This window comes from Bison bison, unplaced genomic scaffold (genome assembly GCF_000754665.1).
Source record: "Bison bison bison isolate TAMUID 2011002044 unplaced genomic scaffold, Bison_UMD1.0 scf7180017864030, whole genome shotgun sequence".
NCBI lineage: Eukaryota > Metazoa > Chordata > Mammalia > Artiodactyla > Bovidae > Bison > Bison bison.
In genome coordinates this window covers 2,842,965-2,860,242 of record NW_011494602.1, presented here as the reverse complement: position 1 = coordinate 2,860,242, position 17,278 = coordinate 2,842,965, and the positions used below count along the sequence as shown (strand labels likewise).

Genomic DNA, 17,278 nt, shown 5'->3' with positions numbered 1-17,278 from the left:
GGGGAAGAGCTACATCAGTAGACATAAAGTGAAAGTGAAAGTGAAGTCGCTGAGTCGTGTCTGACTCTTAGCGACCCCATGGACTACAGCCCACCAGGCCCTCCGTCCATGGGATTTTCCAGGCAAGTACTGGAGTGGGGTGCCATTGCCTTTTCCCTTAACAGCAGCTAGGCATATTATATTTACTTGGAGCTGGTATACTTGGTGACAGCCTTACTGCCCTCGGACACGGCGTGCTTGGCCAGCTCCTCAGGTGGCAGCAAGCACACGGTGGTCTGGATCTCCCTGGATGTGATAGTCAAGCGCTTGTTGTAATGTGCCAGGCGTGATGCCTCGCCAGCGATGCACTCGAAAATGTCATTGATGAAGGAGTTCATGATTCCCATGGCCTTGGACGAGATGCCGGTGTCCGGATGGACTTGCTTCAGCGCCTTGTACACGTACACGGAGTACATGTGAGTAAGTCAGAAGACTTACTCATATGTTATTAAGTTTCAGGACAGCTGGGGAAGTTTTTGTTGCAATCTTTGATTCAATGAATTGTCATTTCCCACAAGAATAAATATCCTAACTACAGAGGAATCCTTTGGTTTTCCCTCAAGTACAAAGTATCATGACATTCATTTCTTTTAGACAAAATATTAGGTCTAAATTGCAGTGGGAGTCCCTACACTAACAAATTGTTTTCCACTGGACATATTTGTTAATTTCTCCTTCTATGCACATTAGAATTCTCTTGGGAGGATCTAATAAGTAGAGATTATGCGTTAGTGCCAAAGTTCCTCCAATCTGATGTACACTGATTTTTCTTTAAACATTGAGCAAGTAGTTCATCATAAGAAGAGTTAAATTTTTGACATCACACAGTGAAGAAATTATTATTGAAGGAGGAAACAGATAGAATAGGCTCCATCTCAAAAGCAGGACTCCATCTTGGGCTGGACTGTGGACTTTGAGCTATACACCCAGTATCTACGGAAACGACATACCAACTGGAAAACAAGGCCCCCTGGATGGAAGAGCCCCAGAGCTTGTACCTAGACTCTCTGTTGCCTAAAAGAATACCCTAATTATCTGTGTAACCAAATAGAACCATAAATTCTATTATGCTTATTGGGGTATGACCACAGGCCTATTGATAATTGTCCACTGTTAACTACCTAGGCTTAAGGCATATGAATCATGGGTTAACTTTGATTGTATCTTTCTTTTCCTTTGTTCAGACTAGTTTCAGGGAATTTGGGGAGGTGGGTTTGGGCATGTACACTTAGGGTATATAAGGTTTTCAGAAATACTGGTCAGGGTCCTTGTCTAAGAGGAGACTCTGCCTTGGGCCCGCCAGTGTAATAAACTGCTCTCCACTATCTGCATTGTCCTTCTGAGTGAGTTTGTTTCCCAGAATGCATGGCTACAACATTATCTTTGAAGGTGTTGAGAAAAGTAGAAAGCAGGGGGGAAAATCAGGTACACTAAAATTCAAATACTTACTGTGTGACCAACACTGGAGAAAGTGCTTTGCATATGTAATCTCATTAATCCTCAGAGCATCCCTGCCAAGCAGGTGTTACATACATGACATGAGGAAACTGAGGCTCCTAGAAATTATTATGCCCACAGTTCATAGCTGGTGAAGGTGGAGCCAGACTTCATTCCAGCTTTACATAACTCCATGGCCTCCATTTTTGTTGCCTAGAGACATCCATCCATTTCCTCACCCAACAGATGTTTATCAAAGTGCCTACTGCTTCAAGCATTAAAGGCATAGATGTGAGTAGCAACCCATTCCCTGCACTGCTGGAGCTTATATTCTATTTGGGAATTGGTGGTGTTAAATTATGCCAACAGATTCTCTGAAACTCCTTTCAACAACTGGGACTTAATGTTCCTTCCCCTGAGTGTAGACTAGACTTGGTGACTTACTGGTAACAAACAGACTAAGTGGTGTGTCACTCTTGAAACTAGGTCATAATACACTGTGGCTGCCTCTTCTGGATCATTTGCTCTGAGGGAAGTCAGTCATCCATGGTGAGAATGCTCAAACAGCCGTGTGAAGAGCCCCACGTGGTGCGAGCCTGAGGGCTCCTGTCAATAGCCATGGGAGTGAGCTTGCAAGCAGACACCCTGACCTCAGTCATAATCTCCAGAAGAGACTGCAGCCTTGCTCAGTACCCTGGCTACAACCTCATGAGAGAACCTGAGCCAGCGACATCCACAAGTTACTCCTGAATTCCTGATCCACAGAAACTATGAGTTAAATATTTGTTGTTTTAAGCCAGTGAACATGGCTAACTTGTCACATGGTAATAGAGTATATAAAGATGTGCCAGGAAGAAAACGAAGAACTGAAAGAAGCAGAAGAGTGCTGGTGCTGTTTTAGGTAAAGTGGACATGGATGGCATCTCTGAGCATTTACTATTTACATGAGACATGAAGACGGAGAAAAGAGAAGTGTTTGTTGGATTCTGGAGCATGTAGGTAGCTGCTCTCTTGACAAGATTAGTTACTGCAAATGATGGAAATTGAGACCAATTAGAATACCATGGGGAATAAATGGAAAGAAAGAGTTAGAAATATTATCTGTATATGTCTTCCTAAAATCTTAACTAGAGGAACAGAAATGGAGAGTGCCACCAATGGTGGTGGTATTTTGTTGTTGTTGCTATCTTTTTGAAATGACAGATATTTTTGTTTGCACATGTGTTGAGGAAAAAAAAAAATGAAAAAGGAGGATACGCTCAAAGAGGGAAAAAAGATGCACAATCTCAGCACAAACACAGGGACCAGACAGGAATGATATTTCCTGCATCAGGACCAGAATGCCTAGGGTAGACAGAATTGGAAGGTAGGTTTTTGTGAAGCTCTGTGGTTATGAAGATGAGGGAATTTATGGAAAGTTTTATTAGGGTAAAATTTCTTTTAAGACACACATAATTTTTAATTATATAATTATCTAAAATACTGCCCAAAAGAACCCTAAATGTGTTTTTATCTTGAATATACTGCTTTGGGGTTTTGGGTCTTAACATCTCCTATGCCTCATGCTTATAATCATGGTGAGTTATGTGCAAGTTCTCCAACGTTATATTTTAACACCTTTAAATTTTTGTTTGTTACACTTAGTCTATTAACCTGACTTTTATTTTACTGTACATAATGAAGCATGGATAATCTTTTCCATGGATATTCAGTCTTCCCACTTACTGGACTGTTCATTCTCTACACTAATTAGAAATGATACTTCTACTAAATTCTCATATAATCATGAGTCTTTTCCGGATATACTGGCCTATTTCTGTATCTAGACCTTACTCTTTTTCTATTGTGAAATATCAAATACACACAAAAGGACAATGAATAAAAATATACTGTAGTTTAATGAATTGTACAAATTGTCTGGAATCTGAGTTGATAGTTCACACAAATACATGACCATTTTGGCTGGTATTACATAAAATTAATAGATTATAACTCTTACTATCAGTTCTATGAACTTGACATTAGTGAAGGGAGGCATATGAAAAGTCCCTACTTTATATATGTTCCCATCTTATATGTTTTCTTTATATGTTTATATATCCACTTATGCATATTTTCTTTTAATTACATTTATACCTTATTCAACTTATATGCAGAGTACATAATGAGAAATGCTGGACTGGAAGAAGCACAAGCTGGAATCAAGATTGCCAGGAGAAATATCAATAACCTCAGATATGCAGATGACACCACCCTTATGGCAGAAAGCGAAGAAGAACTAAAGAGCCTCTTGATGAAAGTGAAAGAGGAGGGTGAAAAAGTTGGCTTAAAGTTCAACATTCAGAAAACTAAGATCATGACATCTGGTCCCATCACCTCATGGCAAATAGATGGGGAAACAGTGTCAGACTTTATTTTTTGAGGCTGCAAAATCACTGCAGATGGTGATTGCAGCCATGAAATTAAAAGATGCTTACTCCTTGGAAGGAAAGTTATGAAAAACCTAGACAGCATATAAAGAAGCAGAGACATTACTCTGTCAGCAAAGATCCAGCTAGTCAAGGCTATGATTTTTCCAGTGGTCATGTATGGATGTGAGAGTTGGACTATAAAGAAAGCTGAGTGCCAAGGAATTGATGATTTTGAACTGTGGTGTTGGAGAAGAGTCTTGAGTGTCCCTTGGACTGCAAGGAGATCCAACCAGTCAATCCTAAAGGAGATCAGTCCTGGGTGTGCATTGGAAGGACTGCTATTGAAGCTGAAACTCCAATACTCTGACCACCTTATGTGAAGAGCTGACTTATTTGAAAAGACCCTGATGCTGGGAAAGATTGAGGGCAGGAGGAGAAGGGGATGACAGAGGATGAGATGGTTGGATAGCATCAGTGACTCAATGGACATGAGTTTGGGTAAATTCCGGGAGTTGGTGATGGATAGGGAGGCCTCGAGTGCTGTGGTTCATGTGGTCGCAAAGAGTCGGACACGACTGAGTGACTCAACTGAACTGAACTGATACCATATTTAATACTGCAGGTGAAATTAATAATTGTCTGAAAACCATTTCATTATTACAACTAAATACATTTCATATTATCTAGTAAAGGCCTCTCTTTTCAATTACCAGCAAAGGGCAAATGTATCCATGCATTCTTACTAAAAATAATTACTATAATAATCACAAGCTCATTATTAACACCTCAAAGTACAATAAAACCCATGTTCAGTTCAGTTCAGTTGCTCAGTTGTGTCCAACTCTTTGTGACCCCATGAACTGCAGCATGACAGGCTTCCCTGTCCATCACCAACTCCTGGAGCTTGCTCAAATTCATGTCTGTAGAGTCAGTGATGACATCCAACCATCTCATCCTCTGTTGTCCCCTTCTCCTCCTGCCCTCAATCTTTCCCAGCATCAGGGTCTTTTGCAATGAGTCAGTTCTCACATCAGGTGGCCAAAATATTGGACCTTCAGCTTCAGCATAAGTCCTTACAATGAATATTCAGGACTGATTTCCTTTTGGATTGACTAGTTGGATCTACTTGCAGTACAAGGGACTCTCAAGAGTCTTCTTCAACACCACATTTCAAAAGCATCAATGCTTCAGCTCTCAGCTTTCTTTATAGTGCAACACTCACATCCATACGTGACTATTGGAAAAACCATAGCTTTGACTAGACGGACCTTTGTCAGCAAACTAGTGTCTCTACTATTCAATTTGCTGACTAGGTTGGAAGGACTGATGCTTAAGCTGAAGCTCTGATACTTTGGCTACGTGATGTGAAGAATTGACTCATTGGAAAAGACCCTGATGCTGGGAAAGATTGAAGGCAGGAGAAGAAGGGGAAAACAGATGGTGAGATGGTTGGATGGCATCACTGACTTAAATGACATGAGTTTGAGCAAGCTCCGGAAGTTAGTGATGGACAGAGAAGCCTAGTGTCTGTAGGGTCGCAAAGAGTTAGACATGACTGTCAGAACTGAACTGACTGCAGCACTTCACAGCATCATCTTTTAGGACCTGAAATAGCTCAGCTGGAATTCCATCACCTCCACTAGCTTTATTTGTAGTGAGGCTTCCTAAAGCCCACTTGACTTCACATTCTAGGATATCTGGCTCTAGGTGAGTGATCACACCATCATGGTTATCTGGGTCATTAAGATCTTTTTTGTATAGTTCGTCTGTGTATTCTTGCCACCTCTTCTTAATCTCTTCTGCTTCTGTTAGGTCTGTACCATTTCTGTCCTTTATTGTGCCCATCTTTGCATGAAGTGTTCCCTTGGTATTTTTAATATTCTTGAAGAGATCTCTAGTCTTTCCCATTTTATTGTTTTCCTCTATTTCTTTGCACTGATCACTGAGAAAGGATTTCTTATCTCCCCTTGCTGTTCTTTGGAACACTGCATTCAGATGGGTATATCTTTTCTTTTGTCCTTTCCCCTTCACTTCTCTTCTTTTCTCAGCTATTTTCAAGGCCTCCTCAGACAACCATTTTGCCTTTTTGCATTTCTTTTTCTTGGTGATGGTCTTGCTCACTGCCTACTGTACAATGTCAGGAACCTCTGTTTATAGTTCTGCAGGCACTCTGCAGATCTAATTCCCTTGTATCTGTTTGTCATTTACACTGTATAGTCATAAGGAATTTGATTTAGGTCATATCTGAATGGTCTAGTGGTTTTCCCTACTTTCTTCAATTTAAGTCTGAATTTTGCAATAATCTGAGCCACAGTCAGCTCCCTGTCTTGTTTTTGCCAACTATATAGAGCTTTTCCATCTTTGGTTGCAAAGAATATAATCAATCTGATTTTGGTAATGACCCTTTGCTAATGCCCATTGTAGAGTCGTCTCTTGTGTTGTTCGAATAGGGTGTATGCTATGACCAGTGCGTTCTCTTGCATTTTTTTTTTTTATGGAAAGCCAAAAAATGAAAATAAAAAAACAACCCATTAAATCTGAACATATAGGAATTTGACCCTAATATCCATACCAATGATATATATTCTACAGTAAAATGTATGTTTCCACATATTAAACTAGACCTTCAACTCTCAACATATGTAAGAAAATCTCTCATGAGGCTACTGATATAACCAGGCACATTTTCTGCCTGGCCTGGAGATCGAATCATCGAAATACTAACAGTGACTTTTCTGGACTTGTGGGGAACAGGTAGGTCCTAGTGAGTTTCTATTATCATGGGGGTGAAATCAGATTTAAAAAATCTCTTCTACAACCCTTGTCATCTCTGGTTCATTTTCCCAAAACACTAAATCAGATCAGGAAAATTATATCAGAGAGAAATAGGACACAGGGTACAATTTAGAAAGACCAATATTTACTCAAGAAAATTGCTAACCTTATCCTTCTTCAGCTCTGATATGGAAAGTAAAGCATATTCATTCTGCCACTAACTTTACATTCAATTTGAATTGAAAATGATAATCAAAAGCAAAATGTTATCCAGATCCTGGGAGAGGCTGAGATGTCCATGCCATGTGTATGCTCCATCATGTCTGACTCTTTACAACCCCATGGACTGTGTCTGCCAGGCTCCTCTGTTCATGGGATTTCCTAGTCAAGAAAACTGGAGTGGGTAGCCATTTCCTATTCCAGGGGATCTTCCCAACTCAGGGGCTGAACACAGGTCTCCAGCACTGGCAAGTGGATTCTTTACCACTGAACCACCTGGGAACCCCAGGTGTGCATGTTTATGCCATACACCATGTTAAATAAATTAGTCATATATCACTGACACATACACATTTGTTTAGTGATGTATACTTGTATTAGCACTAATCTGCATGTTTAAATTTGAAAAACTAATTTTTGTATATAGGTAAAAAATATATGTACAACTATACACCTTGGTTATTTTCTTCCCAAAACCCATCATTTTACTTAATTTAAACATACCCCTTTGGAGACTGCTAATCTTAACCATACAAACATTGAATATTAGCTTTCTCTGAACAAGCCTTTTTATATGCCATAATCATCTGAATGTTAAGCAGATAGAGATTTAATATCTTTGCGTGTATTCCATCCATAAATCATGTATTTAAAGGTTATAACAACAATGTATGTTATGACTTGATCTTCTCATACACCGTCAAAACCCTAATGTATCTGTTCCTTTACCCATCTGGGTATTATGATGATGATTTTTCCTTTATTGACACAGGTCTCAACCTTTACATCTTTTCTCATGAAATGGACCGTGCCTAATAGAGTATCCTCAGGAATAAAGGTAAGAATTGAAAGGGACAATGCAAATTTTTCTTTTAAATGGGCAGCCATCACTGATACAGCTGCATAGAAGTGAAAGTGAAAGTGATAGTTGCTCAGCTGTGTCTGACTCTTTGTGACCCTATGGACTGTAGCCCACCAGCTCCTCTGTCCATAGAATTCTCCAGGCTGGAGTGCATTGCCATTCCTTTGTCCAGGGAAATCTTCCCAACCCAGGGATCGAACCCAGTCTCCTGCATCGCAGGCAGACTCTTTACCATCTGAGCCACCAGGGAAGCCTGTATAGCATTGGGCAAATGAAATCCTTTCTTTTCAAATTATTAAATCTTCATGAACTGTATTTGTAAACAGATTATATCACTGTCTCAATTCTGGATTTCAGGAACAGAATTGGGTGAGTCTGGGAGAAAGATGCACATCATCCTTCATGAATTTACCAGTGATGGAAAGGACAACTGTCTAAAATAAGGTCTAAAAAATGGAGGGAGAAATTTTAAAAAAGCTCATTTGGGTCAGGTCCCCAAAAGAAGGCTCTCCTAGGAGTGGGCATTAAGAGGATGCTGTCTTGTTTTGAAGATTGAAGGAGCAAGTAAGTTACAGCAAGTATCACAGATACCACATATTACATTACCTTAAATCAGGATGCTGTAGTTGAGTAGTATTGTTAGAACTCTCTCTTGACACCAAGAATCTCATGCCCAACAGCCTCATCAACATCATTCTGATCATTTGCCATTAGCTGTCTAATAGACAATGCAAAGTCAACAAGTCTAAATCTTGGCCTCATTAGACACCCAGATTCCAACTACCTCTCACTTCCTCCATTATATCCTGAGCCACCCTCCTCTCTCTCCCCAAATCAATGTAAAATTCTGGAACCGGTGCCTTAGTTTCTTCCTTTCTTCCTATATAGTCTGTTCTCAGTCTACACATTAAAATAAAAACAAGAACAAAAATGAAAAGTCAAGTCATGTCAAATTTCTGCTCAGACTCTGCATGGTCCCCATATGTCACCCAGAGCAAGACCCTTAAATCTTTACCATGACTTTCAGAACCTTACATGATCTACTTTGCCCCAAACCCCCATTCTCTCTGAGATCATCTCCTACCACTCTCCCTCATGCTTAGCTGCAGTTCATTCATGATGGGTTCTGTCATGAATGTCAAATGCACTCATAATGTCATGACTCGACTCTGTCATGATGTCAAATGCACTAATGCTGTTGTAATGTCTATTCCTTCTTCTTGGAAAATTCTCCCTCCAGACATTGCCTTCCTCACCTCCTTCTAGCCTTCCTCAGATCCCATCTTCTCAATGATGCCCACACTTACCATCCTAATACTAAAGCCCTCCCCCCTCATTCCTACTCTAACCCACCTAATGCCTCTTATCCTGTTCTCCTTTGAATAGTATGTGTTCACCTTCCACTTCACTAAATTTCAGACACCATCAATTGTGAGTCATACCATCATCCTGCTATGACACACCAAACTATGACATGCCATTGCTTATAAGATACATCTTGATTTCAAGGATATTAAAATGTGAAACTATATGTACCTTAGAATCAATGACATAGGCATGACAGTACTTTGAGAGTATCATTCCTCATCTCTCACACAAAACTTAAATAGGATAACAGAATGGGAGCCACTGTGGAGTCTAACTTTTGATTCACATCCTCATTCATTCATTATTAAAGTCATTCCTCAGAACTCTGTACCAGGCATTGTGGATTCAGTAATAAATAGCGTCTGCTCTCAAGAGGAACTTTCAGTCCGGTAGGAAGCCTGACTATAAATCAGAAACTGAATTATAGTGTGCTAACTCCTATGATGACTACAGTCTCAAAGAAGGTCCTCAGTAATCAAACACAAAGCTAAAGAGAGTAGGCATGGTTGCAGCCAGAGATATTGATACTGAAATTCCTTGTTTGTAACTAGAAGATAAACTTGTGAGAAATTTTTAAAAAGACAGAGAGAGTAGGTATAGTTTCCTTAGTTGTCCGCTTTTTCCTTTTTGCCAAACTGTGAAAAATGGGACAAATAATAGTACTGATACAACAGGCATCAAGCAATATACCCAAGTATCATTTTATATATGACAACCTAAACCAAGTCTAAATTTATTAGCTCTGGGACCCATTTTTTATTTTAAAATACAATTTTATAACTCTCTGTAAAAGAGAAGAGTTAGAAGCATTCTGTCAATTGGGTCTCATTTAACATGAGGCTCTCAAAGATCTTGAAGGCCAAAACAGCTCTTTCATCTCCTTATTTAATAGACTTACTCAAGCTAAGAACTTTTCATCTATAAAAATCTTCTAACTATGCCAATTGCCATTCAAAGCATGAATCAAATCATGATGTAAAATTTTGGCAAGTATGAAATCTATCAATCAACAGCAATTCTACAATGAAATCATAATTTAAATCCCACAAGAAGGTAAAAAATAGTTAAACAGTAGATGCCAGTGTCCTCTCAATAATCTACAATGACACAACCAACTACCATAATCTCAGACTGGACCAAAAATATAGACAACATAGGTTTTCACTGGTTTAAACTTTAATTTAAAGGGCTATTCCTGATATTCCCATTGTATTTCTACATTACAATATGGAAGCTTGTTTAATTCTTTGTACTGGGGCTGTCACTGCTGAGATTGAGGATTGCAGAGCAGCTTCAAAAACAAGAGGCAGGTGCAAAATAAATCCAGTTTGGGGCATATTTTTTTTAAAATTTTATTTTATTTTTAAACTTTACATAATTGTATTAGTTTTGCCAAATATCAAAATGAAAGCCACAGCTTTGATGCTCAAGGGAGAAGCTGGAAACATAGATTTGATGACCAACATTGTAGAGAGCACCATGAGAGTTATTGGGTTGCATACAATTATAGAGGGAGGGAATACCCCATCCAAAAGAGAGTGAAGAGAACCACAAGGGGATAGTCAGGGGAGATCTGAAAAGGAAAACAGTGATGGAGAATCTTGAGAGGTCAGGTGGACTGCAGATTTAAATGATTTGGTTGGATGTTTAGGCTATTTTTTCACAGTTGCTAATAACTGTCATTGGTGGGCTTACAAATGGAGTTCTGGAAGGCAGAATGAGAAAAAGACTTGTCCTGGGCTAGGCAGAGAATGTTAAAAAACAAGAGCATTTTAAGATGTTTGGAAGAAAAGAGGGCAGTAGCTAGAAGGGAAAGGCAAGTAGTGGGGAGACTTGATAGTTTTTGTGGGTTGAGGCAAGAAGGTAAGAAAGAAAAACAGTGAATACAGCTAAGACCTAGATCAGGTGGAATATATGACATCAAAGTTGATGGTGATGGTTTTCAGGAGCTTGGTGTATTAATATATGAGCAGAGAAGTCAATAACAGATGGACTGCATTCTCTGTGAGTGGGAGGCAGGACCATATGCAAGAAGCAAGAAGGAAGCTAAAAGACGTGTAGCCACAACTGCTTGGAAGTTTCCCAGTCCTTCTTACCCGAACTCTCTTACACTTACAATTGAATAAAGGGATAACCTGAACAAATGCATGTCAAACTGAACTAAATGCAGTTTAGCTTCAAGTGAATATTTTCTTTAATTTCAGTGTCTTCACATTATGCTAGATTCATTTTGCTTTCATGGCATCTTCTGGCTTTCAAAACACAAAGTTATAGCTTCAATTAATTGTATTAGTCTCTAAATACCATAACCCTTAGATATTTTTCTAGTCTGTATTCTATAGTCATTATGAGAAATCCTGACATTAATAAATTATTCTAGGAAAGGTTGTAAAAAATTCTTTCATAATTAGACAGTCCATTTTTCTCCTCCAAGTTGGCAAATTAACATATAACCATATTTATATTATTTAAACTATCACTGTGCCCTAGAATACTCACATATGATTTCTATGATTACAACAATAAATGCAAACAAACAAAATTTGGTGATGAGTGACAGTGAGCAAAGAATTTCAATGTTACAGCTTCAAAATGGCTATGGTAAAATGTGCTTGCTTAGCTCAATCCAGCATCTATTTTATCAACTCCTCAAGTTTATCAAGCTCTCTTCCAGTCTTTCCATTCCCTCTATCTCCTTGGAAAAGTATCAAGTCTCTGAGTAAAAAGGATGATTCTCTCCAGATACGTAAATGTTGAAAATGTTTCATTTTATAAAGAATTGATCTAACAATCGGATGACATAAAATTAATATCCTAACAGCAAGGGGGAAAAAAAAAAAGTCCAGAGAGTAGCAGAGGAAAGTGTTTGAAACAGCAAAAATTTTCTGGCAATAACTTTGAAAAAGTTGGCTTTCAGCAAAACTTTGGTTAATACAATCATGTGTTGTTGCTTGCAAGAGTATGTCCAATATGGCAAAACACCACCAAAATAATTGCTGGAAAATGTAGCATATCTGTAGATCACGTCAAAACTTCCAAAGGGCAGCTCATGGGGCAGCCTGCAGGTCAAAAAGAACTGAGTCCTGAAATGGACTGAGCCACCCAATCTGCCTCTCAGTCACAGGGGTCCAGAGAACTTTGTTCCACCCATCTGTCCATCCTCCATTCTGCGAACATAGACCTTTGTCATGATGCTTGTCATGTCATGACTGAAAGATTGCTGATCTGCTCACAGGGACCATGGCCCCATTCCAGCAGGATAAAGAAAAGAGCAACCAAAATACAGAAAGATTATGGGGTATGCCCAACGAGTCTACTAGTTTAAAAATGTCTTTTCCAGAAGCCCATTCAACATTCAGATGCCCATGTCTAACTGGAAAGAAAGCCAAAAAGTTGGATCTTTCCAACTTTGATGGAAAAGAAAGGCAAGGAAGAAGTAGACTGGGAATGATTTAGAGAGAACAGCAACTCACTCAAGTATTCTTGCCTGGAAAATCCCATGGACAGAGGAACCTGGCAGGCTAAAGTCCATAGGGTAAAAAAAGGTCAGAAACAACTGAGTGGCTAAGCACACACACACACAGCCCACAGTAGCTGCCAGCTGGGACACAGCAAATACTCAGTGAATGTTTACTTTTATGTGACATTCTATCCCCTCCACATGACACAAACCCGCTACATCTGTCCTAACTCTAGCCTCATCTCATTTTGTGTCTTGCTTCCATGGTCCAATGCAGCAAACACTGTCCCCTTTGTTGAGACCTTACTCCTTTTTAAGAAAAATCTTAAAATTGTAGTTTCACCCACATACAGCCCCATGCTTAGTCATGTCCAACTCTTTGCAACTCCATGGACTGTAGCCCACTGGGCTCCTCTGTCCATGGAATTATCCAGGCAAGAATACTGGAGTGGGTTGCCATTCCCTTCTCCAGGGGATCTTCCTAATCCAGGGATCAAACACAGGTCTCCTGCATTACAGGCAGATTCTTTACCATCTGAGCTACCAGGCAAGCCCAGTACTTTAATGTTATACCTTTAACCATACTCCAAGAGATGCCTATATAGTCGAAATGGGGATAAGAGGACTTAATTACCTATTTTATGAGTAATGAATGTCTGGTTAAAAATTAGACAACCTGGATTTTCAAATTACAGAATATGTTTCATTATTTTTGTGTGTCTTGTAGGATCCATATTGGCCATTTGGAAAGTGTCACAGAAGAGTGTCCTATTGGGTCCACCATACTGCCAATAAGACAGCGGAAGACAGATGCTAACAATCCCAGGTGAATTTAGGCGTTATTGCACTGAGGATTTTATACAGGTCTAAAAATGAGTGTATTTAAGTGTTTTCAAACCATTCATGATACAGCTGCTAAAAATGGCAAGAAATAATTATTCTTCCTTAAAATTATATATATATATACATATACATACATATATATATATATGTCAAAAGAAAAGAGTACTGATGGAACCACAGTGTTGGCTTAACTTTATTAACAGTGACTTACCTATCACAGCAAAATCACATGTATCTCCATCCTTTACTCTTACCTTAAATGTGATGTGACCCCTTCTACAGATCAGAAAAATGAGACAGAGAGAGAAAAATTACTTGCCTTGGTTTCATAAAAGTAGTTAGTGATCTAGTCCTTCTTCTAGAACCTCTTCAAGTTTTTCCCCTCCCTCTTTCAACTTCAGCCCCAAAAGTACCCTTGCTGCCTTCAGAAACAACAAGCATGAGCTCACTTGCACTGGTTGTACCCTCTGCATGGAACCCTGAAAAAAAGTGAAAGTGTTAGCCACTGAATCATGTCCTACTCTTTGTGACCCCATGGGCTGTAGCCTGCCAGGTTCCTCTGTCCTTGGAATTCCCTAGCAAGAATACTGGAGTGGGTAGCCATTCCCTTCTCCAGAGGATCTTCCAGACCCAGGGATTGAACTCACGTCTCTTGCATGGCAGGTAGATTCTTTACTGCTGAGCCACCAGGGAAGCCTTTCCCTTGGCTTACTTATTTTCAATTTTGGGGAGTTAGGACAACTGAAGAACAAGAATGGTCCCTTGGGCAAGTTACTTAAACTCTCTAAGTCTCAGTTTCTCATTTATAAAATAGAAGAACTGATTCCTGCTCTGCATGGTTATAGAAAGCATTTGGATATATACGAAAGACAAAGAGTGTGCTTTTGTGTGTACATCTTTAGTGGCATGCTGGTAAACATTTAACTGACTCTCAAAAAAAGGAAAAACGTTCCTGATGTTTGGATAGGCAGTAACACACAAGCATACAGTATTTCCCCAGTGCATACAATAGACACGACTGCCACAGAGCATCAGTTCAGTTCAGTTCAGTCGCTCAGTCGTGTCCGACTCTTTGTGACCCCATGAATTGCAGCACGCCAGGCCTCCCTGTCCATCACCAACTCCCGGAGCTCACTCAAACTCATGTCCATCGACTCGGTGATGCCATCCAGCCATCTCATCCTCCGTTGTCCCCTTCTCCTCCTGCCCCCAATCCCTCCCAGCATCAGAGTCTTTTCCAATGAGTCAACTCTTCGCATGAGTTGCCAAAGTACTGGAGTTTCAGCTTTAGCATCATTCCTTCCAAAGAAATCCCCGGGCTGATCTCCTTTCGAATGGACTGGTTGGATCTCCTTGCAGTCCAAGGGACTCTCAAGGAGTCTTCTCGAGTCTTCTCCAACACCACAGTTCAAAAGCATCAATTCTTCAGTGCTCAGCTTTCTTCACAGTTCAACTCTCACATCCATACATGACTACTGGAAAAACCATAGCCTTGACTAGACGGACCTTTGTTGGCAAAGTAACGTCTCTGCTTTTCAGTATGCTATCTAGGTTGGTCATAATAACTTGTCTTCCAAGGAGTAAGCATCTTTTAATTTCATGGCTGCAGTCACCATCTGCAGTGATTTTGGAGCCCCCAAAAATAAAGTCTGACACTGTTTCCACTGTTTCCCCATCAATAGTAAAATGTAGTAAACTGATGGGTAAGTGGTGAGTTTTGAGTGTTTATTACTTTTTCAAATAAGTTTTATTTAATTATATATTTACACAATTTAAGTTTTAATAATAGCTGAAAGTGAGTTGACTCTAACACTCTGGTCTTGGGTTGGGGGGAGGGGAGGAGTAATGCACAAACCAAAGCCATTGCTATTTACAGGAAAGAAAAACTACAATATCTGTTTTCTCTAAACAGACATAAATTAAAGGAATCACTGACTTCATCGAATGTGATCTTATATCACTGATGCCTTATGGCAGCAGCTTCCAGGCTAACGCACAGGTACTCTGAGCCATACTAAATGGAGAACTGCAAAGGAACTTCAACCAAGGAACCACAGAAAATGTGTCTCCAACAAAAAGGCAGGGATCTATTACTGACAAGCATTTTGTCACAATAGATACCCAGTCTCTTGACTGAAACCTTCCCCTGACAGGTTTCTGAAATGCTTGTCAGGGCATGTCCTCAAGTGATTATAGACCCAGACAAGCTTTAAATCAAGGTCAGGGAGAAATCCCTCCACACCACCACCCAGATATCCAGATTCTAAACTGCCAAACTGCTTCAACTGTGTTAAGATCCCAGTGGGGGAACATGGTCAAAGCAGGGGAGAGAAGTACTATAGTACTTCTATAAGAGAATTAAAAGAAGGAGAATGTTCTACTTTAAAAACTACCTGCTGGGTAGATGCAGTACAGAGACAAACCTGGTTCCCAATCTGCAAAAAGACAAAAAAAAAAAAAGGAATCATAGGCAGTGCCTTTGTCCTTTCCTGTTCTCTGCTCCTATCCAAGCCACTAGTATGCTTTCATCTTTGCTGAAATTAGATAGTCAGCTTTCCATGTCTGTGGTTCTGTATCTGTGAATTCAACCAACCATGGATCAAAAATATTCATTAAAAAATTCCAGAAAGTTCCAGAAAGCAAAACTTGTATTTGCTGCATGCTGGAAACTATTTACATAGCATTTACATTGCATTAGGTACTGCTACTGCTACTCTGCTAAGTCACTTCAGTTGTGTCCGACTCTCTGCAACCCCATAGACAGCAGCCCACCAGGCTCCCCCATCCCTGGGATTCTGCAGGCCAGAATACTGGAGTGGGTTGCCATTTCCTTCTCCAATGCAGGAAAGTGAAAAGTGAAAGTGAAGTCGCTCAGTCGTGTCCGACTCTTCGCAAGCCCATGGCTTGCAGCCCACCAGGCTCCTCCATCCATGGAATTTTCCAGGCAAAAGTACTGGAGTGGGGTACCATTGCCTTCTCCGCGTTAGGTACTATAACTATCTAAAGATGATTTTAGGTAAGAGGAAGATGTGTGCAGGCTATATACAAACATGACACTGTTATGAGACTTGAGCATCCTTAGAAGTCTTGGATCCAATCCCCCATGGATACTGAACCATGACTATATTTTGGCCAATCTATGCCTGACCCTATCCATCATTGAAAGTCCCTCTTCTAATCCCTGATGTGCTGCATATTAAAGAGGCTTCAAGATTCAGCTTAGTCATAGCATTATGCTATCATCACAAAGCAGAGAGAAGACAGTTAAAACCAAGGGGTAAAACTTACCTTGAGCCAGGTAGCAAAGGAACACACAAAGCCATGCAGGTAAAACCCAGGTCTTAGAGCTTTCGACAACCAATCATAAAGCATGGGTGGAGAAGGATATACAGGTGAATAAAGATCCAGGCCATGTCCTCAGATCTCTGTCTGCTCACCACAATGCACATATTAGAATATGGCCTCTGAAACTGAACTTACAGAATGAGACCACTGCAAAGGCCTCAAGAGCATTCTTAGTTGAGCTGCAGTAGAGTTGACAATAGGCACTTTTGGCCAAATGAACCAATTATTTGTAGAAGTATGTTCCAGCTTGCCTGCAGTCAACCCCCGGGCTACTCAAGTACCTCTGAACATTTCTGTAAGATGTCTTCTGCTGTCTTCTTCACAGAATACTCTATGTGACAGAATTTATGCCTATTTCACAAGTCTTAGTTCAAGCACGTGTTATTTTTGCTTCATCTTTCTGCCAGGTTGTATTTCTTGGGGACAGATGGCTATCAAATTGCTCTTGCATTTGGAATCTACACCAGATGCCCTCACAAATCAAAGAGCGATACTAGGCTCTTCAAGGTGTGAGCACTT

The 17,278-nt window shown here is 40.0% G+C and overlaps 1 protein-coding gene across 1 annotated transcript; it reads right to left on the bottom strand.

The window, feature by feature from the left end:
• Nucleotides 1-182: 182 nt before the first annotated feature.
• LOC104984491 (late histone H2B.L4-like) lies at nt 183-16,786 on the bottom strand. Its single transcript, XM_010834235.1, has 4 exons — nt 16,703-16,786; nt 15,808-15,849; nt 5,969-6,011; nt 183-457 (listed from the first exon to the last, which is right to left on the bottom strand). The coding sequence occupies exons 1-4, from the start codon at nt 16,784-16,786 to the stop codon at nt 183-185; spliced, it is 444 nt and encodes a 147-aa protein (XP_010832537.1).
• Between the last annotated feature and the right edge of the window lie 492 nt (nt 16,787-17,278).